Raw genomic sequence first — 27723 nt, forward strand, 5'->3', positions numbered from 1 at the left:
AATTCAGAAAAATGAAGATTTTGTTTTGTTTGTAAGGGTAGCCCTATCTTGATTTCCCATATTTCCCCTGGTATATAGGCAGCTCTCTGGGGTAGGCTTAGTCAGGAGCCAACGCCTGAAGTCGACCAGATTTTTTTGTCATAGGATGAAAAGTGGCGGTGGAACTTAGTTTCTGTTTTTTTTTAGTTCCATTTTCCTAAAAGGTTTTAAAATAAGACAGGAAAAAAGGGGAAAAATAAAAAAATAAAAAAGAAGCAATAAAAAAAGAGGTCAGCGTGACGGATTGCTGTCCTATGGGTCTGTGTTCAATTCCCGGTTGGTTCGGGGATTTTCTCCGCTCAGGGACTAGGTGTTGTGTTGTCTTCATCTTCATTTCATTCCGATCCGGTGCGCAGGTTGCCCAATGTGCCGTCGAATGTAATAAGAGCTGCACCAAGGCGGCCGAACCTGCCCCGCAGGGGGGCTCCCGGCCAATGACGCCAAACGCTGATTACCATTTTTCCATACAACTGCAGACTCTCTCTGTGTTTTCTCTGCTGAATCTGAGTCCTGCTGTGGATTTTGACAGTTTGCTTTTACGGCGTTTAATGACACGACTGACCCATTTCCTTCCAGCAATTTCGTCTTCGAAAATGTGTTCAACGTTATTTCTCTCTGCTAACTGTAAGGTCATTCTTCACAATTCATTATGGCTAAGCGCAAGGAAAGAAGCTTCCATAGCGAGACAGTAACGAACAACTTCTTACTGAAGATCTGTACCCAAAATTGTCTACTTCGTCTTCTTATTTTTGCCGCTTCCCCAGGTGTACCGTTCTTCATGTTCGATAGTTTAATACGAGTATATGTCGTTTTTCGAACATCTGCCCTCTTTTACCAACCTTTCCCAGTACGTTGGTGGAGATAGGTACGTAATGGGAAGAGAGTAAGAGGTTCTAACCCTCTCGCTGCTATGGGCATACGTGTATGCTCGACAGATAGAGCGTGCAGATGGCTACGGGCGTATATGAACGCCCGACAGATAGAACGGCCAGACTAACGGCATTCATTTATGCCCGGCAGGCAGCAGGAATTGACGGCCGTGCGTGGGAGCAGGTAAACGTGCACAAAACAATGGCGACTTGCTCTTGTCAGCATTTCAACACTCCTACCAACGCCTTCGTTTACTGTTCTCTGCAATGTCGGAAAGCACTACAGCTCTTACCTGCTCCAGGATCCCCTCTGCTTACGGCTTGGCCGAATAGATACAATTTCATTTTCTATCGAACGCAAGACAAATGACACAAACATATACTGTATGAGGGGAATATATTATCATAATGAACTGACGTATGTGTTACAAGAGGGGAATAGTGTACCAAAATACTTTATGTTTCGCATCAACACTCTCGGCCGCGCGAAACCGATAACGGACGCACTTCCAAGCAACTGTAATTTGATATACTATTCTAGAAAGACGACATGGTGCGAACACATGTAACGTGAAAAGGAATGAATTATCCCACACAATGAACGTATAACAAAATTCCTGCTGTTTCTCAGGTACTCTCGCGGCCGCACGGAAGAGGAAACGGCATGCACGGCCCAACTAGCTATCATTTGATTATCTCATCTACAAAACACTCATCACAGAAACCCTTTATTGCCGGCCGGAGTGTCCGAGCGGTTCTAGGCGCTACAGTCTGCAACCGCGCGACCGCTATGGAGCTATGGTGCTCAGAGCAATTTTTGAAACCCTTTATAATGTGGAAACGCATGAATAATCGTGAGCCACTCATGTTGCAGAAGGCGATCAGTGCAGCAAAGAACGTGCATTTTCTCAGGAACACTCACTACCTATGCGAGACAGATGGTCCGAGCTTTGGGACCCCTCGCTAGGAACTACTCATTTTCAAACTTTATATGTTGAACTGTATTGTACCGATATTAATAAGATTTTGATATGGTACAGGCATGTACTTTGCTAGTGTAAACCTCAAGTTCCAGAATTTTCCAATCACAAATAGTGAACTAACTTTTCCTCTCACCAGGATAAACGTATAACAGTAAGCTAGGATTAGTTTTGAATCTCCCTAACGTGGGAATTACGAATTTTAACGACTGTGGCTGTACAGTGTGACAGTGATTTTAAAACGAATATTGTTGGAGATTGGTTCTATGCACCCTGAAACGTCCGATTAGCCGGGAGTGGCCGCAGCTTGTAGCGGTCCACCGGCTGTCATGCGCCCGCCTGTTGGGGGCACAATACCTCCGCCCACTTTGGTAGGTTAGGCAGATTTTACGCTGGGTCCTAGCAGCCGGGAGCGGATTAAACATGAAAAAATAAAGAGTCCTGTTTAGTAACAAAAGGAGGTCGATTTTGCGCAGTTACATCTAATTTTATGTCAACCAAATAAATTTTTAGCCAAACATCTAAATGAAAGTTTAATTGTGAACATTAACGTTAAACCATACTAAACAAGAACACATATATATTCAGATGCTCAAATGCCAATACCTACGAGAAACAACGAAAAATGTAGCACAGTGTAACATTTTTTTCGTTGTCAAACCATGTAGTGGCAAACTGATAAGTAACAATTAAAGTGAGTAACTTGTGCACTCCGCTACACGGTAGTACATGCCTGAGCTACGACTTACACTTGGTCTCACTGGAGTTCGGGACAATGCATCGCCAAGAGACCATGCAATCCGCTTTCGAGGGAAAGTCCATATTAGAATATTTTCTTCTATCATCCACTTATCAGTACAAATATAATCCCACTGCTGATTTCATTGCGCACAGAAGCGATTAAGTAAAGTGGAAGATTAACCAACTCCCTTGGTACATGTAGGACAGTGATACAATGTCGGCGTGACTTGTCAGTGTCCTGTATAGCGTGCTGCGGCTCGTTGACAGCTGGTCGTCTGCATCTTCCATGTCCCACGGCTCTGAGGTGGCGCTCTCTGCCGTTTAACTCCTTCCTTTTTCTCCAGGGTGACAGCCAGTCCAGTCGCTCTTCAGGCAGACTGCTACCCTGCGGCCGAAGGGTATTATTGTGTCTTTTTATCTCCTACCATTACCTGCTGATACCCTAGATGATCACACACTGGTCTCCTAGCGAAAACCACCAGGAATTCCTCTAAGTATTTATCTGCATTTCTGTGTCAACAAGGCTTCAACCCAACAATATACCCACTTGTTCGCTACAGTAGTGCCTTCAGGCATTCGCTCAAGTAACCCCATGTGTTCGAACATTCCTCATTTGTCGATCAGTTTTTAAATAGGACAACCCTTTCAGAGAATTCTAGGCGCTGTAGTCGGGAACCGCGCGACCGCTACGGTCGCAGGTTCGAATCCTGCCTCGGGCATGAATGTGTGTGATGTCCTTAGGTTAGTTAGGTTTAAGTAGTTTTAAGTTCTAGGGGGCTGATGACCTCAGATGTTAAGTCCCATAGTGCTCAGAGCCATTTCATTTTTCTTTCAGAGAAAAGCAAATACTCAGTTAAACTGTATCTGCCAGTCTTCTGTTGCTTTCCGGGAAGTCTCACAATGTCTAAATAAGTGAAACCCCTCTGTCATGAGCGTCTGGATGCGAAGTACTTCTTTTTTTAAATTTATGTGTGCATAAGTGTGTGTATGTGTGTTTGTGTGTCATATGTTTCCTCTAGGCTTTGATACGGGCCACCATTAATTCTTCTCCTGTGCTAATCACTTCATCTAATGTAAGAGTACCAATTGCGTCCTACAGTCTCAGTTATTTGTTGACTCTATTCCAACCTCTATCTTTTCTTATAGTTTTTTATCCTCTTCAGCACCATCTGGTGCCATGGATGTCATTCCCTAGTGCCTTAAAAGTACCTACCATCATCTCCCTTCATCTTGTCAGTGTTTTCCACATTTTCATTTCATCCCATTTGTTCATTTCCTCGCCGATTCTGTGACGATCCTTCTCATTCCTTACCTTATAAGTCCACTTAATGTTCAGCCTTCTTCTGCAGCACTGCATCTCAAACTCGATTCTCATCTGTTCAAGTTTTGCCACTGTCCGTCATTCACTGCCACACAATGCTGAGCTCCATACGTACAATCTCAGACATACGATTCTGAAATTAAGGCCTATGTTTGAAACCAGTAGACTTCTCTTCGCCAGGAATGCTGTCGTGGGGTGTGCTACACTTATATGCTTCATCTGCCGTAGATTATTTTGCTTCCAAGATAGCAGAATACTTTGACTTTGTCTACCTCGTGATAACAAACTTTGATGTAACGTTTCTCGAAATTCTCATTCCTTCTAGATCTCAATATCTTCGTCTTTCTCCGGTTTATTGCCAATCCATTTTCTGTAATCCATCACACTGTTCATTCCATCCAACAGATCCTGTATTTCTTCTTTACTTTCACCGTCGAATCTTGTCATTGATATCCTTGCATCGTAAATTCTAATAGCACACTTGAACCTTCCCTTATTTGCATCATTAGGGCGAAAGACTGCATCGCTATCTTACATTCTTTCTAATCCGAACACTTCGGCCTTGGTCTTCTAGTCTTTCTGTTAGTTCTTGTGCATGAAGTACATCTGGGTCTTTCCCTGTACCTTACACCCACTTTTATCAGAATGTAGAACGGCTTGGTCTATTTTTCATTGTCGACTGCCTTTTTCTAGGTCAACAATTCCGATAAGCATATCATAATTTCCCTTCACTCTTACTCCCTTTATCAACTGTAGCGTCACAATTTCCTCTCTGGTGGTTTTTTTCTGTATAATGCCAGGCTGTTAGTCATCTAATTTTCTTCAATTTCTTTTTAATTTTTATTTATATTAGTCTTGTAATTCGCTTAGATGGAAGAGCTATTAACCAGACCGTGCGATATCTCTCGCGCCTGTCCGTCCTTGTTATCTTCGGAATAGTGTGGACTATACTTTTCCGCAAATCTCATGTACGTCGCCAGTTTCATACATTCTACGCACAACACTGGATAACAGGGATGGGCGCTATACTTTACTACTATATATTGTTTCTAACTTCAAATTACTTATGTTTAATTTTAAATCTTCTCATTGAGTGATAAATAAATATAAATTTCATGTGACTAGGGCCTACCGTCGGGTAGACCGTACGCCGGGTGCAAGTCCTTCGATTTGACGCCACTTCGGCGACTTGTTAGTCGAATTGAGTGATTTCCAGGCTGTTACTTGTTTTAATAAGAAGACTGGCAACCACTCTGAAACCCCTGTTCACAAGGTGTGAAGATGAGAAAACTATCAAAAAACTTCTACATCTACATCTACATCTACATCCATACTCCGCAAGCCACCTGACGGTGTGTGGCGGAGGGTACCTTCAGTACCTCTATCGGTTCTCCCTTCTATTCCAGTCTCGTATTGTTCGTGGAAAGAAGGATTGTCGGTATGCCTCTGTGTGGGCTCTAATCTCTCTGATTTTATCCTCATGGTCTCTTAGCGAGATATACGTAGGAGGGAGCAATATACTGCTTGACTCTTCGGTGAAGGTATGTTCTCGAAACTTTGACAAAAGCCCGTACCGAGCTACTGAGCGTCTCTCCTGCAGAGTCTTCCACTGGAGTTTATCTATCATCTCCGTAACGCTTTCGCGATTACTAAATGATCCTGTAACGAAGCGCGCTGCTCTCCGTTGGATCTTCTCTATGTCTTGTATCAACCCTATCTGGTACGGATCCCACACTGCTGAGCAGTATTCAAGCAGTGGGCGAACAAGCATACTGTAACCTACTTCCTTTGTTTTCGGATTGCATTTCCTTAGAATTCTTCCAATGAATCTCAGTCTGGCATCTGCTTTACCGACAATCAACATTATATGATCATTCCATTTTAAATCACTCCTAATGCGTACTCCCAGATAATTTATGGTATTGACTGCTTCCAGTTGCTGACCTGCTATTTTGTAGCTAAATGATAAAGGATCTATCTTTCTGTGTATCCGCAGCACATTACACTTGTCTACATTGAGATTCAGTTGCCATTCCCTGCACCATGCGTCAATTCGCTGCAGATCCTCCTGCATTTCAGTACAATTTTCCATTGTTACAACCTCTCGATACACCACAGCATCATCTGCAAAAAGCCTCAGTGAACTTCCGATGTCATCCACCAGGTCATTTATGTATATTGTGAACAGCAACGGTCCTATGACACTCCCCTGCGGCACACCTGAAATTACTCTTACTTCGGAAGACTTCTCTCCATTGAGAATAACATGCTGCGTCCTGTTATCTAGGAACTCCTCAATCCAATCACACAATTGGTCTGATAGTCCATATGCTCTTACTTTGTTCAATAAACGACTGTGGGGAACTGTATCGAACGCCTTGCGGAAGTCAAGAAACACGGCATCTACCTGTGAACCCGTGTCTATGGCCCTCTGAGTCTCGTGGACGAATAGCGCGAGCTGGGTTTCACATGACCGTCTTTTTCGAAACCCATGCTGATTCCTACAGAGTAGATTTCTAGTCTCCAGAAAAGTCATTATACTCGAACACAATACGTGTTCCAAAATTCTACAACTGATCGACGTTAGAGATATAGGTCTATAGTTCTGCACATCTGTTCGACGTCCCTTCTTGAAAACGGGGATGACCTGTGCCCTTTTCCAATCCTTTGGAACGCTACGCTCTTCTAGAGACCTACGGTACACCGCTGCAAGAAGGGGGGCAAGTTCCTTCGCGTACTCTGTGTAAAATTGAACTGGTATCCCATCAGGTCCAGAGGCCTTTCCTCTTTTGAGCGATTTTAATTGCTTCTCTATTCCTCTGTCGTCTATTTCGATATCTAACATTTTGTCATCTGTGCGACAATCTAGAGAAGGAACTACAGTGCAATCTTCCTCTGTGAAACAACTTTGGAAAAAGACATTTAGTATCTCGGCCTTTAGTCTGTCATCCTCTGTTTCAGTACCATTTTGGTCACAGAGTGTCTGGACATTTTGTTTTGATCCACCTACCGCTTTGACATAAGACCAAAATTTCTTAGGATTTTCTGCCAAGTCAGTACATAGAACTTTACTTTCGAATTCATTGAACGCCTCTCGCATAGCTCTCTTCACACTACATTTCGCTTCGCGTAATTTTTGTTTGTCTGCAAGGCTTTGGCTATGTTTATGTTTGCTGTGAAGTTCCCTTTGCTTCCGCAGCAGTTTTCTAACTCGGTTGTTGAACCACGGTGGCTCTTTTCCATCTCTTACGATCTTGCTTGGCACATACTCATCTAACGCATATTGTACGATGGTTTTGAACTTTGTCCACTGATCCTCAACACTATCAGTACTTGAGACAAAACTTTTGTGTTGAGCCAACAGGTACTCTGAAATCTGCTTTTTGTCACTTTTTCTAAACAGAAAAATCTTCCTACCCTTTTTAATACTCCTATTTACGGCTGAAATCATCGATGCTGTAACCGCTTTATGATCACTGATTCCCTGTTCTGCGTTAACTTTTTCAAATAGTTCGGGTCTGTTTGTCACCAGAAGGTCTAATATGTTATCGCCACGAGTCGGTTCTCTGTTTAACTGCTCAAGGTAGTTTTCCGATAAAGCACTTAAAAAAATTTCACTGGATTCTTTGTCCCTGCCACCCGTTATGAACGTCTGAGTCTCCCAGTCTATATCCGGCAAATTAAAATCTCCACCCAGAACTATAACATGGTGGGGAAATCTACTCGAAATATTTTCCAAATTATCCTTCAGGTGCTCAGCCACAACAGCTGCTGAGCCAGGGGGCCTATAGAGACATCCAATTACCATGTCTGAGCCTGCTTTAACCGCGACCTTCACCCAAATCATTTCACATTTCGGATCTCCGTCAATTTCCTTCGATACTATTGCACTTCTTACCGCTATAAACACGCCTCCCCCTTCACTGTTCAGCCTGTCTCTGCGGTATACATTCCAATCTGAGTTTAGGATTTCGTTACTGTTTACGTCTGGTTTCAGCCAACTTTCTGTCGCTAGTACTATATGGGCGTTGTGATCGTTTATTAATGAGAGCAGTTCTGGGACCTTTCTATAGACGCTCCTGCAGTTTACTATTAGCACATTAATATTGTTATTCCCTGTTGCATTTTGCCTACTCCTATCTTGCCGCGTCTCAGGAGGCGTCTTGTCGGGCCTAGGGAGGTGATTCTCTAACCTAAAAAACCCCCATGTTCACTCCACACGTACTCCGCTACCCTTGTAGCCGCTTCCGGCGTGTAGTGCACGCCTGACCTATTCAGGGGGACCCTACATTTCTCCACCCGATAGCGGAGGTCGAGAAATTTGCACCCCAGATCTCCGCAGAATCGTCTGAGCCTCTGGTTTAAGCCTTCCACTCGGCTCCAAACCAGAGGACCACGATCGGTTCTGGGAACGATACTACAAATAGTTAGCTCTGATTCCACCCCGCGAGCGAGGCTTTCCGCCTTCACCAATTCCGCCAACCGCCTGTACGAACTGAGGATGACCTCTGAACCCAGACAGAGACTGTACTTCTAGCGATGGTTCCTGGTAAAGGATAGGAAACAGACAGAATTGCTGATATCCCTTTATAAAATGTAGTCTACCAATTGCTTTTCCTTAGACCCTATTCCGGTTAGTTCGTTGCGTAATAACACACCGCGTGGATTGATAATACACTGTAGTATTTCCGTAGTCAAAACATTATTAAACCTGTGTGAAGGTCTTTTAAAACTAGGATGTAGGTTGAAACATTATCATCCTGGGAATTTGCCTTTAAGGAACGGTTGAATGGAAAATTTGGGCTACCCATCATTTCGCTTCACTTGTTTCATTCTGACAATAAAGGGTGAAATGAGAGACTTTTGTTTTTATCAAATTTAGCGAGATATTGTAAGGTGCCTCCAAAACATTATTTCTTCTTGAAGTCGAAGCGAATATAAGATCCCACATTGGGCCTCTTATGAAGTTTTTTTGTAAGTATTTGTAAGTATTTCAAATCTTCACCTATTTTTATCAATGTGACACGTTCTCAGATGGTCGCTCATAGCATGACTCCTCGACACTTGGTTGCATAAAAGGCACACAGCTAATCGTCTTTTCGACGGTTCGTAGCCCGTCACGTGCAACGCCAGGCAAGGGGCAATGCCTTAAGGGTTGAAGGTATAAAATTAGTTGACAATGTTGCTGAAAGGTGCAAGCAGGAGACCTAAAATGAACAGCTGCTCCACCCTCTCTCCCTTAGCCGAAGAGACGAATAGTAACTTAGAGAGGAGGAAGCTTCAACTTCGTGGGAGAAATTCGAAATTTCACTTACGACCTGCCAAAATTTCACTTTCATCTTCATTTACATTTAATGTAACAGCAAAATTTTTTCTCGCTGAAATGGATCCCTTACAGGATGAAGTCGATCCTGAGGGTCGATATAGACTCCTTTCGAAATCACTGCTCTAGTCCAAGCTTACAGTTAACATCTTCTACGCTCTTTCCATTCGTAGGTACAATTACACATTTGTATTAAGTGAAGAACGACATTTAAAACTAAAATTCGTAGCATCTCATACCACCATGTGGTTTTCTTTGCATTAATTTTTCAACCACTCTTGCCATAGCTTTCAAGCAGGCTCTGCAGCATATAGATAGAATCGTCACGGTCTTCAATATTTATTACCTAGTCATCAGTAAATAAGAGACAGACGGGCCTATAGATCATCACCAATTTACATTCATTCCGCTGCACATTTACCTATAAATGGCTTTAATGTTCCTTTGAGATACATTCTGAATTATAGAAAAAAATATCGTTCACTGAGCTAATTTATATTTTCTCTACTAAGATGACCCTTTTTTTGCTAAACAGGTACACGATTCAAAATGTATGTTAAATGGCCTCTTTGTCCTCTGGAACTATAAATCGGTTAATCCTTGACTTGATTGACCGGTAATGTAGTATGGGTTGTTAGAAAAAGAGTTTGTTTGATTCCATCTACCGATTTACACAAAAGCCCATACACATATCGATTTGACACCATGTGGATGAAAGCGAGAGCGACTACATAACGAGCATGAGGTGGACGAGGGTGACGCATGTAGGTGTGTGCGGATGTGCCTTCTGTTGAGTATCAGAAAGGAGCTACACGACGTTAACGGCTGTGTCATTTGTTTAGGTACTCAACGTTAGATCAGCGTGTCTTGTGTTTGTATGTTCTGCTTCATTGAGGAGGCCGGGAGAAAGGAACGCCGAGGTAGAGTGCGAGTTTTGACTGCAGAAGAGCTGTCGAAGTGAAATTCGTTCCCGAAAATAGGCTTCGTATGGCGAACGCAGTGTGTCACGAGCTCGTGGATCAGCGTGGAAATAAGCAATTTCGATATGGTCGGATGTCACTGAGACACAGCAGTCGGCCAGGACAGACTCACTGTGTCATTACCATCTTCCGTCACTGACGCGGTTGATGCTGCCGCTAGAAATTACCGACGGTGGTCGATGGAGTACATTCGCCTCTCTTTCGGCGTTAGTAATGGCACCTCTCGCGCCTTCGTAACACAGCAGTTCCGCAAATTCCGTGTTCAGCCTAATGGACGAAAAGAATTTGAACAAAACTTCTGCATCACTGCAGCAACTGTAGCGGTATCACGGGGAAGAAGATTATTTTCTGTCCTATACTGTCGTGGGAGATGAAGCATGATGTCATCATTTAGAATAAGAGCCATCAACTAAAGTTGTTTTCACTACACTGCTGAAGTTTCGCTGGGAAGCCCTTACACATCCTTCACACTCCCCTGATCTCACCTCACGCGATTTACAAATCTTTGGAGCCCTGAAGAGAGACATTCATGGTCAACGGTCTGCTTTGGACACAGATGTGGACGCCTTGGAACATATATGTTTATGTAGGCAACCACAAATATTTTTCCATGAAGGCTTTGACCACCTTGGCTCACAGCGGGATAAATGTGTTAACTGTCATGGTGATTATTTTCAAAATAGTAAAGAGTTTACTTTCTTTTTTGCATGTGTCTCGTTTTCATTTGACTGTCCCATTTATATATCTACCTAAACTAGATGAAATTCTCTTTCTCTGTGAGGAGTAAAAGTGTTGATGTTACGTGTAAGTGGCAAACAAATAAGAGGGTTATCCGGAAAGTAAGTTCCGATCGGTCGCTGAATGGAAAGATAAACATTTTATTTGCAAGAGTAAGCTACACTTTCCAGATACTTCTCTACATAGTCGCCGCTCCGAGTTAGACATTTGTCGGAGCGTTATACCAAATTTCCAACACCATCGTCATAGAAGGCAGCCGCCTGTGCTTTCCAATAATTCTCTACGCTGGTCTATACCGCGTAGCCTGTGCACAAGTGTTGTCTTCGTATCCAGCGTTTCACGTGAACGGAGATGAAACTCAGAACGAGCCAATTAGGTCTGTGACGTGGGTGATCAACTCCCATAGTAAAGGCTGCAGGAGCGTCTTCATTGCCCCTGCAGCAGTCCGCCGCTCGTGGTCTCGCGGTAGCGTTCTCCCTTCCCGAACACGGGGTCCCGGGTTCGATTCCCGGCGGGGTCAGGGATTTTCTCCTGCCTCGAGATGACTGGGTGTTTGTGTTGTCCTCATCATTTCATCATCATCCAGGACAGTGGCGAAATTGGACTGAGCAAAGGTTGGGAAATTGTACGGGCGCTGATAACCACGCAGTTGAGCGCCCCACAAACCAAACATCATCATCATTGCCCCTGCAGAGTGCAGCTGAGAATTGCCATAGAGAAGGAAGCGCGTGGCAGGTGTGTTAGGTGGGTTGCATCCACTAAGTGTTGGAAATTTTTGGAGGAAACCCTGTTGGATTAAATAAGAGATCCTGTATTCGAAGAAGACTATACCACCGTCGTATATCTCGAAAGGAAATCACGAGAGTAACGTAAGAGAGTCTAGGACGTTTAACCGACCCATATAGGAAGTTAATTTTCTCTTGTTCAGAAAACGAATGAAATACACAGAATATCGGGATTCTCGCCCCTACTTCCCAATCTCCAATAGGTCGTAATCATTCTTCACGTGTTTACCGCTGAGAAAGATTAGCGTTGAGCGTTCCGCTAACCAACTAGGTCATAGAGGTGCATCGAAATCTTGGAATATGCAAACATATCGGCAGTGTTCTTTCCACAGGGATCGCTAAATTTGATAAAAACAAAAGTCCACCATTGAGCTTTTCTTGTCAGAATTAAAGAAAAGAAACAAAACGCTGGGTAGCCCAAATTTTCTGTTCTACCACAATCAAAGACAAATTGCCGGAATGATTCTCTCGTGTTTGCTGTAAATGATTTGGGGTTGTAAGTACGGAAATTTGAAATTCCGATTTTCCGAATGTTGGTCTCGGTTCATATCACCCAGGTAACTCAAACGATCGTTAGAGCCACCGTCTTGGAAATGGCGAGGAGGAGCGTGTATTCTTTCATCATTAGGTTGTTAAAAACTGCAAGTATCAACTTTCGGTACCTAAAAGTACCTATTACTAGAAACAGGTATCTGATGCCAAGTAATTAGTTCCAAGCTGAACATTCTGACTCCCTCTCATGAGATTTAATTATGCGCCTACACCAAGTGAATCACTATTAGAGTATGCGGATGGGTACTTTCTGTGCTGTATATATTAAAGTACAAGCTACGCTTATGGGTATTATGTGGACAGACTGAAACGTGGTCTTCATGCAAGTTAACATTAGTTTTCTTACCCTCACCTGATGATGAATGCAGTTGGGTATCATGCTGTGATCTCTGCCCCAGCTACGTCTGCTTCCACTCTTCGGTAGCTAGTATGGCGACTGTTCGTTTTTAACGTCACGAAATTAACAGTTAAATTATGGAAGGATGCTAAATAAGCGATGAAGATGAAATTCAGTTTCTGTAATCAATTCTATATAGTGCCGTTCTTGACTGGATGTCCAGCGAGGCTTAGCATTAAGCTCACACAAACACTTATTTTCTTAGAACAGATTGCATTTTTATATTTTTAGTTGAATAAAATTTGTTATTTATCAATTATGAATCACAAAGGATTCGATACCTGCCAGATTAGTTGAGAGCGCCAATGCGCTGCTTCCTGGACTGGGGTAGGCGCGCCGGCCCCGTATCGAATCCGCGCAGCGTATGAACGATGAGGGCCGGTGTGTCGGCCAGCCCAGATGTGGTTTTAGGCTGTTTTACACATCCCACTAGGTGAATACCGGTTTAGTTCCCACATCCTCAGTCACACGACGTTCAGACATTTGAAACACCTTTTCACTATTTCATGATTTACGTCGATGCAGGCAGCTGGGGTACACTAATTCCATTCCAGAGAGTGTGGGGTGGCGGCAGGAAGGGAATCTGTCCACCCCTTAAAATTAACCATTCCAAACTCGTACTTAACCCTGCCGACACTGTGCACAATGCGGGGCAAAGGCAGTAGCAAAAAAAGAATAATGACAATGACTTCGATGTGGTGTTCGTTCACAATTTAACTCCTTGAACATTTTCTTCTCTCTAAAATCCTTAAAATATTATTCTTTGTTTTTGAAGGGTAGCATTTCGGACACACAAAGCTCACTAGCAATTCATTTTAAACCCTAAAATTGTAGGCTCACTTTACACAACGCTCCACAAAGATTATTAACTTTTATCGTCTTTTGCAGTACGTTTCTCTATCTCTCTCGTACAATAATTGGCTAATGTTCTCTGGAAACGCCTTAGCTCCTCTCTTGAATCAAACATCCTTCTTCTCGATTTCTTTGTTGTTTCATATTGATATTAATTTCCCTGAGCACAGTTCTTACATTATGTAACATGTAAACATAGCATATGTTTAGAAGTTCCAAATTTACAGATTCATGGTAATAAACACAATATTAATGAAGAGAAAATAATTAAATAAACCCAGACAGACCGAAAGAAAAAAATCCATTTCAGTCATATTTGAAATTTGAGGTCAGTTAGAACGAATTAATCTAAATGTTTCCGTTTCAGATATATTTGTACTAACTTGGACAATACTTGGTGATGAGGTCAGTGGCGGCTCGTAACAATACGTCCGCAGTTATGTCGCAGAAGACATTTGCTTACTGGAATGTTTTGCCTCAATTACCGTTTACTTTCGTCCATGTCACTTTTCACTACCAATTGAAACCACAGGGGGAAAAATAAGTAAGTACTCTTTTCAGTCACTCACTTCATGCTCCATTCATGTAGCTTATTTTTCTGTGCATTAGTGCACTAATACTTTAGGTCTAAACGGGGAAACCGATAAGGAAATTACTGAACCATACCAAAAGCGGATTTTCTGTTTTTCCATTTTCGGTTATCCAACCTGCAGTTATTTAAATAAACATTTGTTTTATTCTCCAATTCGATCTTAAGCTTTTACCATACGTTCAGATTCATTATGCTTCTTACCGCTTTCGGGGCAAAGTACTTGTTGGTGAATTGTAGTTACAGCCAATCCCAAAGACCAGCGGCAGATTTTACATTAATTTCTTTCTTCTTGCAAGATACTGGAGGACAATACACTGACGGAAATAATCGCTACACAAACAAATAACTAACGTACAGTAATTAAACTTTGGCAACACATTTGTCCAGGTATCATATTTATGTAATTAACATTCCAAAATCGTGGGTTAACGTAAGAGAAAAGTAATCCATTGCAAATGTGAAATTCTGGTACAGTGGTACATTAATAACCAATATAATGGCCAGACTGTTGAATGAAAGCATACAAACGTGGATGCACTGTGTTGTACGTGTAACGGATGTCAGTTTGTGAGGAGAGATTTCACGCCTGTTGAACTTGGTCGGTCAATACGCGGACGGTTAATACTTTTTTTGGCTGACGCTGGAGTTGCCATGCAGTGATATCCCATATTCGCTCAAATGGTGGCAGATCTGGTGATCGAGTAGGCCAAGACAACATCTCAATATACTGTATAGCATGCTGAGTTACAAAGGAGGCATGTGTTCGAGTGCTAGTTTGCCTAGCTAGCAGAAGAGTTGGTTTTAGACCTTCAACTGGCCTCCTTGTAAGCAACACGCAGCCGAGGAAGAAACTGCTTTTATCAGAAAACCCAACAGACCTCTACCATGCCCTCCAGTGAGCTCTCGCCTGACATCACTCACGTCGCAAGTGGCGGTTGTTTGGGGTCATTGGAATGCACGCTACAGCAGCTCACCTTGAAGTAACCGATGTGTAACATGTCGTTTTGTCACCGTGGTGCCAACTACTACTCCAATTGCTGCTGAAAATGTAGTATAATGCGACAGAGCTACATGCCGAACACGACTGTCTTCTCTCTCGGAATCGCCATTTGGCCGTCCGGGATCCAGTCTTTTTGCAACCATATATGCTCTTGACCACCACTGCCAGCAGTCATGTACAGTGGCTACGTTCCGACCAAGACTTTCTGCAATATCGCAGAAGAAACACCCTTCTTCTCGTAGCCCTATTCAGCGATCTCGTTCAAACTCCGTAAGGTTCAAAAATGGCTCTGAGCACTATGGGACTCAACATCTGTGGTCATAAGTCCCCTACAACTTAGAACTACTTAAACCTAACTAACCTAAGGACATCACACACATCCATGCCCGAGGCAGGATTCGAACCTGCGACCGTAGCGGTCACGCGGTTCCAGACTGAAGCGCCCGTAACCGCACGGCCACACCGGCCGGCTCAGGAAGGTGTTGGCGTATTTATCGCCTTAAAAGAAGTTTTGACTAACATCAATTCTACACGTCAAATCGCAAAGATAACGAACGATCAAGACCATTACAGAATGTTTCAAGAAACCTTGATTTGTATCCTCACAGTGACGCTACTTGCGCCACTCTTATGCGCCTTGCGTGAAACTGAATAGACTTCATCTTTCAGATGTAGAAACACACTTACGAACATTCGGTTATTCTACACAACACATTCTTTTTGTTGCTTTCTTTTCGTCAGTGTAGTTTATGTGCGACAAATACCTTGATCTACCTACGACTAAAGATCATTCTAAACAGTGTAGGTCCCATGGAACGTTGGAAAATGTAGTGAAAGGGCTATGGTCGCAGTGCGAAGTAGGCATTCCAGCAGCAAAATGACATGTTTTGGCAATATCCAGGCATCTTTACGGTTGAACTGTTCAGTTTACACTAGCACATTACATGGCTATAGGTAGCACTATGTCCCGACACAAAAGGATCAATAAAGCAACGAGTTGCAGACCTGATCAGCATACTTTCAACCGAAACGATCACTTATTGACGGTAGGCATTTCTCAAATTTACTGGATGTATGTACCTACATAGGAGTTAATGTGGATTCCGACAACCACCCTTTAGTTGCAAAACTAAGAGATCGAATACCTAATGCAGCAAAAGTGAAAGGAACATCTAAATGAAAGTGTATGGTACCAAAGCTAAGAAACGAAGAGCTAGGTAAAACGTACTCTGAGAAGGATACTGAGGATCTTGCAGTACAAACGCCTAGCGTAAGTGATACTCTGGCTGAGGAATGGAATGGTTGAAGAGACGCAGTCGTTAAGGTAACAGAAGAAGTGCTAGAGAAAAAAGGAAAACAGCCAAGGAATTCCTTGTTTCGTGAAGGTTGTAAGAGAATAACTTACGAGGAGAACCTGACTTATCGGAAAATGCTTGAGAAGTCGTATACATGTTTAGAGGTAAGAAATTATCGAGATAAAAAGAAAGAAGCGGAGAAACTGCATTGGAAGAAGAAAATGGAACGGGAAAGGAAGCAGGTTGAAGAACCGGAGACAATGGAAAAATTAATGAGGTCAGAAAATTCTATCGGAAAACTAATAGTGAAAGAGGAACAGTCAAGCGGGGTATTAATATACGTAAAAGTAAAATTGAGGAATATCAAACTCATGACCAAGAGAAATTGGAATGCTGGGTAGAGTATTTTAGTGAACTGTTGGATGATCCTCAGTCCTTTATTGAAGATATTTCAATCCACCTCGCCACCAGCTCTCTTAAGGAGAAGCAGAAAAATCAATTAGCCGACTGAAGAACAATAAAGCACCAGAAACTAATAATACAACATTATCACTACTGAAAGCCTGAGGCGTTGAGTTGTACCTCATCTGGACAAGTAATGAATTGCCAGAAGAATGGAATGAACGGATAGTGTGTTTGTTACATATATTTATCTGCGGTAACTACATTCCTATACTCTCCTAAATATTGCTTATAAAATATTGTCGAATATCTTATTTAGTAGACACTAACCCATAACAAGAAACATTATTGGAAATTATCAATTACTTACTCTCCCGCAAATAGTAGAAAAAGTGAACGAACTTACTGTTGTCGTGCAACATCTTTTCATTGATTCCAAATCTGCATATGATACAACAAATTTGGCTAAACTTTATGAGGCAATGCTGGAATTTCCGATGCCTGGGAAGTTACTACGTTTGACGGAGGTCACCCTAAGACACCTCAGTGTACTGTACGAGTAGAGGCCAGGCTATCACTCCAGTTTTCCACACGAACTAGGCTAAGACAAGGGGATGGTCTTTCCTGCCTACTCTTAAATTTGACACTCGAAAAAGTGGCGTGTGAAGCAAGCATCCAGACAAGATGTAATACCTACTGCAAGTCAGTAGAAGTGGTGGAGTATACAGATGCTTTGGACATAATGAGTAGAACATTTAGAGATCTACAAAGTGCATTCTCAGCTCAAAAACTGAGTGCAGAGAAGATGGACTTGAAAATAAGTGAAAGAAAGCCCAAGTATGTGTATAATGGTACAAATCAAGCCTTACAACCCGCAATAACCCTTCATGAAATGATTTTTGAGGAAGTGGAATGTTTCACTTATCTGGTCACAAAGACAGAAGAAAATGGCAGCAATTCGACTGAAATTATGGACTGGATTATGTGGCAAAGTTCATAAAGATGTGTAGATTGAGATGACATGCAGTAAGACTAGATGAGACAGATCCTGCAAGAAAAGCCAGGTGCAGTGAACCTGGAGGAAAGAGAGCAAGAGGACGACCGAGGTTGAAATAGAGTGACGAGGTTCCGAAGACGCTGCCCGATTTGGTTGCCGTAACTGGGGGTCTACAGCGAAGTCCAGAGAGGAATGGCGGAAAACTACCTATAATGTCAGTCGCATCCTCGGGTGTAGTGCCAACAGAATAAGATGGAAAAATAAGTTCCTCAGTCGGTAGAAACGAAACTCTTAGAGGATCACTTCGTTGTCCATCTGTCTGTCTGTGTCTGTGTGTATGACTCTTCTAGGACTTTTAGTGAGGGTGTGATTATATAATACTTTGTGCTGGAATCAATGTTCCGAAACGTACCGTTTCCGTGCTACAGCCGTTTATAAACATGTTGATAATGCGACCACTTTTGCAAGTAATTGATCAGGCGTAACCTAGTACATTACTTGTTTTAAAATTGCGCTCGTTAATAGCCAAAGAAATTGCTCGTGTACTCATTGACGGGTTCTTCTCAACGCGATGCAAAAACCTCCTGCAATGCTGATGTGCGGCTTCTCCTTGGAGAACCGAGTAACAAATTTTTGATGGTGAAAGTACTCTGTCGAAGCCGTTGCGTAGTTGTGGCGAAAAGGGTAATGGGATGGAGTCGAGAACGATCTTAAGAAGGGCTCTTCCATTACCGAGGGTTTCGCCATACAGAAAGATCATGTCGGTGTATTCTTCAAACGCGTACTCAACCATGTTGCGCAATATGTGATTGAGGTGTGAATCGGGCCAAAGTGTTTTCAAACAGCTATTTCAGGACGTGGGTTCCTGTTCAGAATATTAATTGCTCACTGCCTTCTACAAATCCTATAATCTTTTAACGGGAATTTCCAAACATCCTGTATACATTATTAACTTTTTCAGGAGCTGTGAGTGGACGAATTCCACTCGCTCCTGGTAAATTTCTTTTCTTTGATTTTATGATACACCCGGCATACAGGGGTTTCTGATGTGTCGACAGAAGTGCCGACACAGTGTTATTTTGAGGGGGCCGATATGCACGCTATAAGCTCACCCAGAATATCGTGAAGTCTGAAACAGAACGCTCAATGAACGCTAATAAGAAAAGAACGTAATGTCTGTTTACTTAACTTTATTGCATCCTTGTGGTACATCGCTCTTGACTATACAAATTAGACTATCTTCAGATACGGTTAATGGCGCCTTGCTAGGTCGTAGTCATGGACTTAGCTGAAGGCTATTTTAACTGTCTCTCGGCAAATGAGAGAAAGGCTTCGTCAGTGTAGTCGCTAGCAAAGTCGTCGTAAAACAGGGGCGAGTGCTAGTCCGTCTTTCTAGACCTGCCATGTGGTGGCGCTAGGTCTGCAATGACACAGTGGTGACACGCGGGTCCGACATGTACTAATGGACCGCGGCCGATTTAAAGCTACCACCTAGCAAGTGTGGTGTCTGGCGGTGACACCACATTCCTCCCCCGCAAATCGGCGAACGGTCGTATTATAAGGCTTCCGCCCGCCGTGGGGAGGGCCCCATGTTGACGTATGCGATGAGGTGGGGAGCCTAACAACAGGCGAGGCTGTGCCACCCGCACCCGGCCATTCGGCCCGAGGGGAGCTAGGAAACGCCTGGAAACCTACTCCAGGGTGCACGTCAACATGCGCCCGTAATGATACAGGAGGAGCCGAAGGGTCGACCTCCATTGCGTCGGGGTATCCGACGCGCGAGGACGCCATGTGGTCCGGAGCGGGCAAGAGTTCCATGGCGGAGGACAGCTGGTCACGGGAAGCGATCGGCGGCGCGTGACCCAGGGAGGCGGATGGCGGCTGCAGCGAAGCGTCCTCTGCGGGCTGCGCCGGCGGCGGCTGCGGCGGCGGCGCGACGCCATGGGGCAAAATGGAAGGCATCGTCGGTAACACCTGGGGATGAGGCGAGCCAGTAGATGGGTCCCCAGGGCGCTGACCGGACGGCACCGTCGCTGAAAGCAGACGGGGAGCGGCAGAACCCAGGCGACGACAGAGGCGCAGCTGAGAGATGCCGACGCACCTCACCAGAGGCCCCCAAAACCAAATACATCGCGCGGCCGAGGGAGCGAAGAATGCGCCCTGCGAGCCAACGCCGTGAACCGCGATAGTTGCGATAGAATACAACGTCGCCTGGAGCAAAAGCAAGAGTCTGCCGCTGCACAGGAACCTGATGCGGCGGGTGCAGCAAAGACATCAAGGTTCGATGAGGACGACCATGGAGCAACTCAGCCGGCGAGCGACCATCGCGGGGCTGAGAGCGACACGAAGACAAAAAGAGCAACAACGCGTCCTCCCGAGAATGCGACTCTTTCAACTTCAACATCTGTGACTTAAAAGTCCGGACCAATCGTTCAGCGGCACCGTTTGATTGAGGCGAAAACGGCGCGGATGTCAGATGTTGAATACCATTGGCCTTGCAGAATGACAAATTCTGCGGACATGAATTGTGGGCCATTGTCGGAAACAATCGTCTGTGGAAGACCTTCAATGCAAAAGATAGCAGACAACGCTTGGATGGTGGCAGAAGACGTCGTGGAAGACATCCGGACAACAAAAGGAAAATTACTGAAGGAATCGACAACAACCAACCATCGAGCATTCCAGAATGGACCAGCAAAATCTATGTGTAAGCGTTGCCAAGGGGAAGTGGCTTTCGGCCAAGCAAAGAATTTCCGCGGCGGTGCGGATTGTTGTTCGGCACACGCCATGCAAGAAGAGCACATATTCGTAATCGCAGCATCGATTCCGAACCAAGTACAGTGCTGACGAGCAAGTTGTTTCGTACGCACTATACCCCAATGTCCTTTGTGGAGAAGCTTTAAGACAGAGGACTGTAACGAACGTGGGACCACGACCCTAGACTGATCATTATCAGAACGCAACAACAAAACACCACGTCGTACAAAAAGTCTCTCCTTGTGAGCAAAAAATCGGCGAACCAACGGATCCTCGATCCGTGACTTCGACAAGGGCCATTGCGTAGCAACAAAACGCAAAACGGTAGCAAGGACAGGGTCAGCAGCTGTGGCTGTAGCTACATGACGAAAATCAATCGGAAACGATTCGACCACGTCATCAGTTTCCGCACCAATGAACATGCAAGCAAGTTCGGAGATTTTGTAAATGTTCTGCTTCTGTCTTTCCGTAGAGCACTATATCGTCCAGATAGTTTGCTGCAGTAGGGACCGACGCACAAATAGTTTGTAAATATTGCTGAAATAATGCAGGGGCGGGTGCACACCCGAATGGCAGTCTTTTGAATCCGTACAATCCAAGATGCGTGTTAACCACCAATACGCGCTGGGATTCTTCGTCCACCGGTATTTGCAAGCACGCATCTGCTAGGTCCAACTTTGAAAAATATTTTCCCGGGCACAGTTTGTCAAAAAGATCTTCCGGGTGGGGCAAAGTAAAAGTAGCAGTCACTAGTTGTGGATTCACTGTTGCCTTGAAGTCCGCGCAAGTCTCAATTTTCCGGAAGGTTTTTGCAAAATTACTAAGGGTGAGGCCCAGAGAGAAGCCTGCACACGTTCAATTACACCTTGTGATTCTAAATCGTGTAATGTTCTGGCGACCTCATCACGCAATGCGTGGGGAACATTGCGCGCTCTGAAAAATTTCGGTTGCGCGTTGACTTTTAGTTCCAAATGTGCTTCATAGTTCTTAGCGCAACCAAGGCCCGGGGCAAAAATGTCTGCAAATTCCTCACATAGTCGAGAAACACTGGCTGAAGGCACAGTCTGGTTCACTGATAGGACCTGATTTACTATTGACAAGTTAAACAATTGAAATAAATCTAAGCCAAACAAGTTCACTGCAGCAGAAGAACGAAGAACAAAAAATGACAAGTTTTGTTTGTCCCTTATATGTTGCAAGAAGGCTGCACTGTCCTAACACAGGGATATGCTGTCCTGAATAACTAGTGAGCTGAACGTTTGCGGCACGCAACGTAGGTGCGCCCAGTTGTTTGTACGTGGCGTGATTGAGCAATGAAACTGCAGCTCCGGTATCGAGCTGGAATGGTATCACTTGTCTGGCAAAGTCCAAATCTACAAAAAGTTTATTGTCCTGCTTACGACAAGAGCGACTGTTTTGTGCAACTTGAACAGAGACTGGTACAGAGTCACTTGCGACGTGACGGGATTGCCGTCGACGTCGACGCACACTTTTTGTGGGACGAACACAGTCACAGTTAGAGAGAGGAACACTGGGCGGAGCGGCATTAACTACATGAATGTCCATGGGCGAAGGTTCCTGAGCTGGAGTGTCCTTGGTTCGATTCCGGCGCGAAGCAAAGGGCCTGGAATGTTTGGTAGTGTCCGATCTAAGCTTTTTCTGGCAAACACTTTGAACATGTCCTTTCGTATTACAAAAAAAGCAAATAGCTTGGCGTGACTGTCAATTCTCACGCGAATGTCTAGTTGCACACCGCGGGCATGATTTCAGCACTGCATTTGCTCGCTTTCGCGGGGCACGTGGTTGTGCGGACGTGCGCGAAGGCTGTTTACAGTTTCTTGCAGCGCGCCCGGCGGGCCGGTTAATGCGACACACAGCTGGCGAAGTTTCAAATGATTTCTGAGCATAGTCAAGTGTCTTGCCTATCCAATATGTCTATCACTTGTTGAAGGGAGGGATGGACTAGTTTCAAAATCTGTTCCCATATACGAACATCAGAAACGTTCTGTGCAATTGCATCACGCACCATAGTATCTGAATAAGGGAGTCCACAGTCACATTGAAAAGCGCAATCCCTAGTAAGGCCTTGCAAAGTTGCAACCCACTCCCGATTAGTCTGGCCGGCCGTACGTTTTGTACGAAAGAACGTATACCGTTTTGCAACTACATTGACTGTTTCTTTGAAATAGGCATCTAAAGCCGACAAAATTTCTTCGTAGGACAGAGTTGCTACGTCGCGTCGGGGAAACAATTTCACTATCACACGGTAGGTTGACACACCTACACACGAAAGCAAAAACGGCTGACGATCATTACCTTGAATTCTGTAGCCGGCGAGATGGAATCCAAATTGGCGTGACCACTCGGTCCATGTTTCCTGCGCCGCGTCAAAGTTGCGAAACGGCGGTGCAACTGCATGTTGTGGTTGTGGGAGCGGTGAAGCGGCGGCTGCCGCATCGGTTTGCATGGCACGTTGACCCTGGACGAGCTGTCCAGAGGCATCCAATAACGCCTGCGTCTGCTGATTCTGCAAGCAATAAAATTCGGACAGTACATCTGGCGAAGCCATGACACAAGTAAATGTAAGCAAGTAGAAAGAACAAGACCCTTTTTTAACTCGTCGCCATGTGATGTGTCGACAGAAGTGCCGACACAGTGTTATTTTGAGGGGGCCGACATGCACGCTATAAGCTCACCCAGAATATCGTGAAGTCTGAAACAGGACGCTCAATGAGCGCTAATAAGAAAAGAACGTAATGTCTGTTTACTTAACTTTATTGCATCATTGTGGTACATCGCTCTTGACTATACAAATTAGGCTATCTTCAGATACGGTTAATGGCGCCTTGCTAGGTCGTAGTCATGGACTTAGCTTAAGGTTATTTTAACTCTCTCGGCAAATGAGAGAAAGGCTTCGTCAGTGTAGTTGCTAGCAAAGTCTGTCTTTCTAGACCTGCCATGTGGTGGCGCTAGGTCTGCAATGACTGACAGTGGCGACACGCGGGTCCGACATGTACTAATGGACCGCGGCCGATTTAAAGCTACCACCTAGCAAGTGTGGTGTCTGGCGGTGACACCACAGTTTCCATAAGAGCTTGCAAAAAATTAATAGGACATATAGGGCGCTCCACTGAACTACCTGAGGTAGGGAATTTGGGGTCAGAGAGGGCGGCTTAAGAAGATAATAGTGTGTGCGAGTGGTCCTTTCCAACGAGCCGGTCTCCCGCATTAGTCGATAGAGAGAAATAGACACTCGTCGTGGCTGATGATGCTTGTTAGTAAATCATTCCCTGTACAGCCTTTCAGCAGCGAGAGCATTACAACGTACTTCGCCATACGCAAGTGCATGTCAGTGAGTTCTGAGAAACTGTACCGGTACTGTTCCATGCAGTGTCTTTTAGATACATATATTCATATGTACACTCAGTTCTTAGCTATGAAATCCTTTTTTGGGAAACAAATGCTCAAAATAAGAACAAAATTTACAAACTCCAGAAAAGAGCCATAAGAATAATAACCAAAAATACTAGTCGAGTTCACTGTAAAGATCTTTTCAGATCACTGGGGATTTTAACTGCTCCATGTGAATACATTTACCAGTCAGTTGTACACATCAAAAATGACATTGATAATTACTGCACAAACAGCTCTGTCGATGACTATGCAACAAGAGATGGACTCTACTTACATTTACCACGAAAAAATAAACAAAACTGAGAACAACATTTTCTACCAAGGAATAAAACTGTACAATAAATTACCAAAAGAGATTAAAGAAATTGCCAAAATATACTTATTTAAAAAGGCAGCAAAAAAGTACCTGTTATGCAATACATTTTATACATTGAAGGATTACTTAGCTAAAACAGGGTAGGGGTTTGATAAAAATGTTATACAAATAAATAATAATAATGATGATGATGTTGATTACAAAATATCCAACGTTACACATAACACCTTCACTTCATGTTTTTTCCTTCTTTTTTTACTTTCTAGAAATACTTACCCCCAAGCTATGCATAGCACAACACTAACACCTCTTCCTCTTTCTGAGCTCAACATCTCACTCATTATGGAGGGATGCTGACTCAGTTTTTCAGGATAGCAAATGGGAAGCTGCGGTATAGAAAATTGCCAGGAGATCACCAGTGTGTGTGTGTGTGTGTGTGTGTGTGTGTGTGTGTGTGTGTGTGTTTGTGCAGTGAGTCAAGTGTTATGAAACAATGTGTGTATAGTGTGTGTAGTGGCTGATAGTGGTATATGGGTGAACAATGTGGCATTACATTATTAATAACTTACTTGTAAAAAAAAGTATTCTATACCAGGAGTAAATCTAATGATTGCCCCTAGCTACAAGTCTGTAAATATATGAGTGTACGAATTAGCTTATTTTAAATTGTTCTGAATTTGTAAATATTTTTACATGTTCTATATCCTTGTAAAAATATATCTGTTGTTGTTGTTGTCTTCAGTCCTGAGACTGGTTTGATGCAGCTCTCCATGCTACTCTATCCTGTGCAAGCTTCTTAATCTCCCAGTACCTACTGCAACCTACATCCTTCTGAATCTGTTTAGTGTATTCATCTCTTGGTCTCCCCCTACGATTTTTACCCTCCACGCTGCCTTCCAATACTAAATTGGTGATCCCTTGATGCCTCAGAACATGTCCTACCAACCTATCTCTTCTTCTGGTCAAGTTGTGCCACGAACTTCTCTTCTCCCCAATCCTATTCAATACTTCCTCATTAATTATGTGATCTACCCATCTAATCTTCAGCATTCTTCTGTAGCACCACATTTCAAAAGCTTCTATTTAATCTATTTCATCTACGGATGAATAAAGCTACTACTACTACTGTACTATACATCTCTGAATAGCACTGAGTAATGAATGGGTCTTTTGTTGATTCACAGCCCGTTCTCTATTGACACAACACAAATACAATACAGCAGAGCCACCTAATGGACAAGTAAACTAAACAAAACCTGCATTATGACTTCCGAGTCATCAGGCATGGCGTCCTTGTTTTCTTGCAGGAAATAAACATTCACCCATGTTAGTTGTAAATAAGCTGGAAGATAGCGATGCTAGTCAGAGCGGTAGGAAAGTTTACTTCCATATCTCCCTACGATGCCAGGTTCTCTACATCAAATTGTTCAGTGGAGTATTCTATATGTCCTGTTACGTTTTTGCACGATATCACGGAAACACACTGTATAGTAATTGTTTGTTCCTCGCGTTGTTCAACAGGTCCACAGGGATCGCGACCTGTGGCTGAACGTGGACCGAATGAAGCTGGAGAACGGGGCGTGCGACGAGAACCGGCTGGAGGCGTTCGTGTCGGGCCGCGCGGCGCCGTTCCTGTCCATCTGCAGGGAGAACGTGGCGGCGGCGTCGCGCGAGCTGCCCATCCTGACCGCCGCCGACCTGGCGGCGTCGCTGCCGCCGCGCGCGCCGCCGGACGCCGTGCCGTCGGTGCGGCTGGTGTTCCGCGCCAGCGTCTGGCCTGCCATGCCCACCTTCAAGATCGCGTGGACCGAGCTGTACCGCCTGCCGCGCAACCCGGACGGCACGCTCGCCACCTCGCGACTCACCGAGGCGGCCGCCGGCTCCGAGCCGTGCGAGTTCGTCTGCCCGGGCCAGTCCGGCCTGTGCATCCCGATGCGGCTCGTCTGCAACGGAGTGGTCAACTGCCCGTCGCAGGCCGGCAACGCCAGCGGCGTCGGCGCCGGCGCGGCGGCCGGGTCCGCGGCGTCGTCTCCCGAGGCGGGCGTCGCGGCGGCGGCGGCCGACGACGAGAGCGGCGAGATGTGCGCGCGCCAGGAGGCGGCGCCCGTCAACTGGCTGGCCGTGGGGCTGGGGGCGGCGGGAGGCGGCATCATGGCGGCCGCGTGCCTCGCCGTGCTGTGCCGCGCCTGCTGCCGCAAGCGGCACGCCGACGACGACGGCGACGGCGACGGCGACGACGCGCACGTGCCCTACTGACAGTGAGACCAGCTGCTGGGGCGGCGCGCGCGCCTCGCGCTGCACGGCGACCTCGAGTACTTCGTGTAGGCCGGCCGCCACCGCCCCGCGGCGTGCAGACACCGTGCGTCGGACACTCTGTGCCAGCATACCTCTGACACGCTGTGCACACGAGAAAAGCCTCGCCACCTGGAAGACACCAGTCCGATGTACTTCTCACACAAGTATATCATTACTATCGTACTACAGACACGTCGACAATAGTAATCTAGTAACAGTCACCAGACGCTACTGACTGGTTTGTCTCGAGTGTATCGAGTCCAGATACCGTCGCAACTGACTTTACGTCGACTTTACACGTGAAGTGCCCTGAGTCACAGTACACTGTTCTAACTTGTTACGTATCTCTACTGTTCTAAAGCTTTTCTAGGGTAAAGTCACTCGTTGATGGAAATGGACAGCGTTTCACAACGCGATATTTCCGCCGACAAAGGGGTCATTGTGAGCTGAAAGTTGCGAATGAAAGTTGTGATTTATTTTGACAGAGACAGCTGCCAACCATTGCACCAACTGCCGGTTCTCTCTAGGCCTTCCCGCACTTCTGTATGCTTTATCAGCTCGTGGTACTAATTCTGCACAGCATAAATAACATGCAGGCACGTTGTATACTGTGTAGGATAAACGCGTTCTCCAGACAAGCATGTATGCATTACACTTACATAAGCATACGACCAATACCAACAGCAAATCATCTTTCTCACACCATCCAAGACATCTTTTTCCGGCAAGTTAATGTAACACGTCTTGCTCGTAAAAGGCAGAGTTGATTATTCTGTTTTGGATGCTGACTTCGATATGAGCCCAAGGGGTTACAAATTTTGGCAACCAATGCAGTATCAAAAGTGATGTGATCACCCAATCGTCTCTGTCAGTTGACTGTTCTTTCCATGAGTTTGGTTCCTACTTGTTGATCAGCAGCACACGAGTTACAGGTTTCACATACATTTCCGTAGCTGGAATATCTGAGTGTCTCCCCTAGTCAAAATTAATTATAGCTAAGTGAGCTTCATGTTCTTGAACATTAGTTTTAAGGGAAACTACACAATATAAAAGAAACAGGCAACGCTCAATGCATTCA

The 27723-nt window shown here is 44.7% G+C and overlaps 1 protein-coding gene across 1 annotated transcript in view; it reads left to right on the forward strand.

Moving 5' to 3' along the window:
- LOC126158170 (uncharacterized) overlaps positions 1 to 26606 on the forward strand; it is a 508840-nt gene extending 482234 nt beyond the window's left edge. Inside the window, exon 9 of the mRNA XM_049916425.1 lies at positions 25872 to 26606. Coding sequence (XP_049772382.1) covers positions 25872 to 26606 — 735 coding nt within the window. The remainder of the gene's footprint in view (positions 1 to 25871) is intronic.
- Positions 26607 to 27723: the final 1117 nt, after the last annotated feature.

This window comes from Schistocerca cancellata, chromosome 2, assembly GCF_023864275.1.
Source record: "Schistocerca cancellata isolate TAMUIC-IGC-003103 chromosome 2, iqSchCanc2.1, whole genome shotgun sequence".
Classification (NCBI taxonomy): domain Eukaryota; kingdom Metazoa; phylum Arthropoda; class Insecta; order Orthoptera; family Acrididae; genus Schistocerca; species Schistocerca cancellata.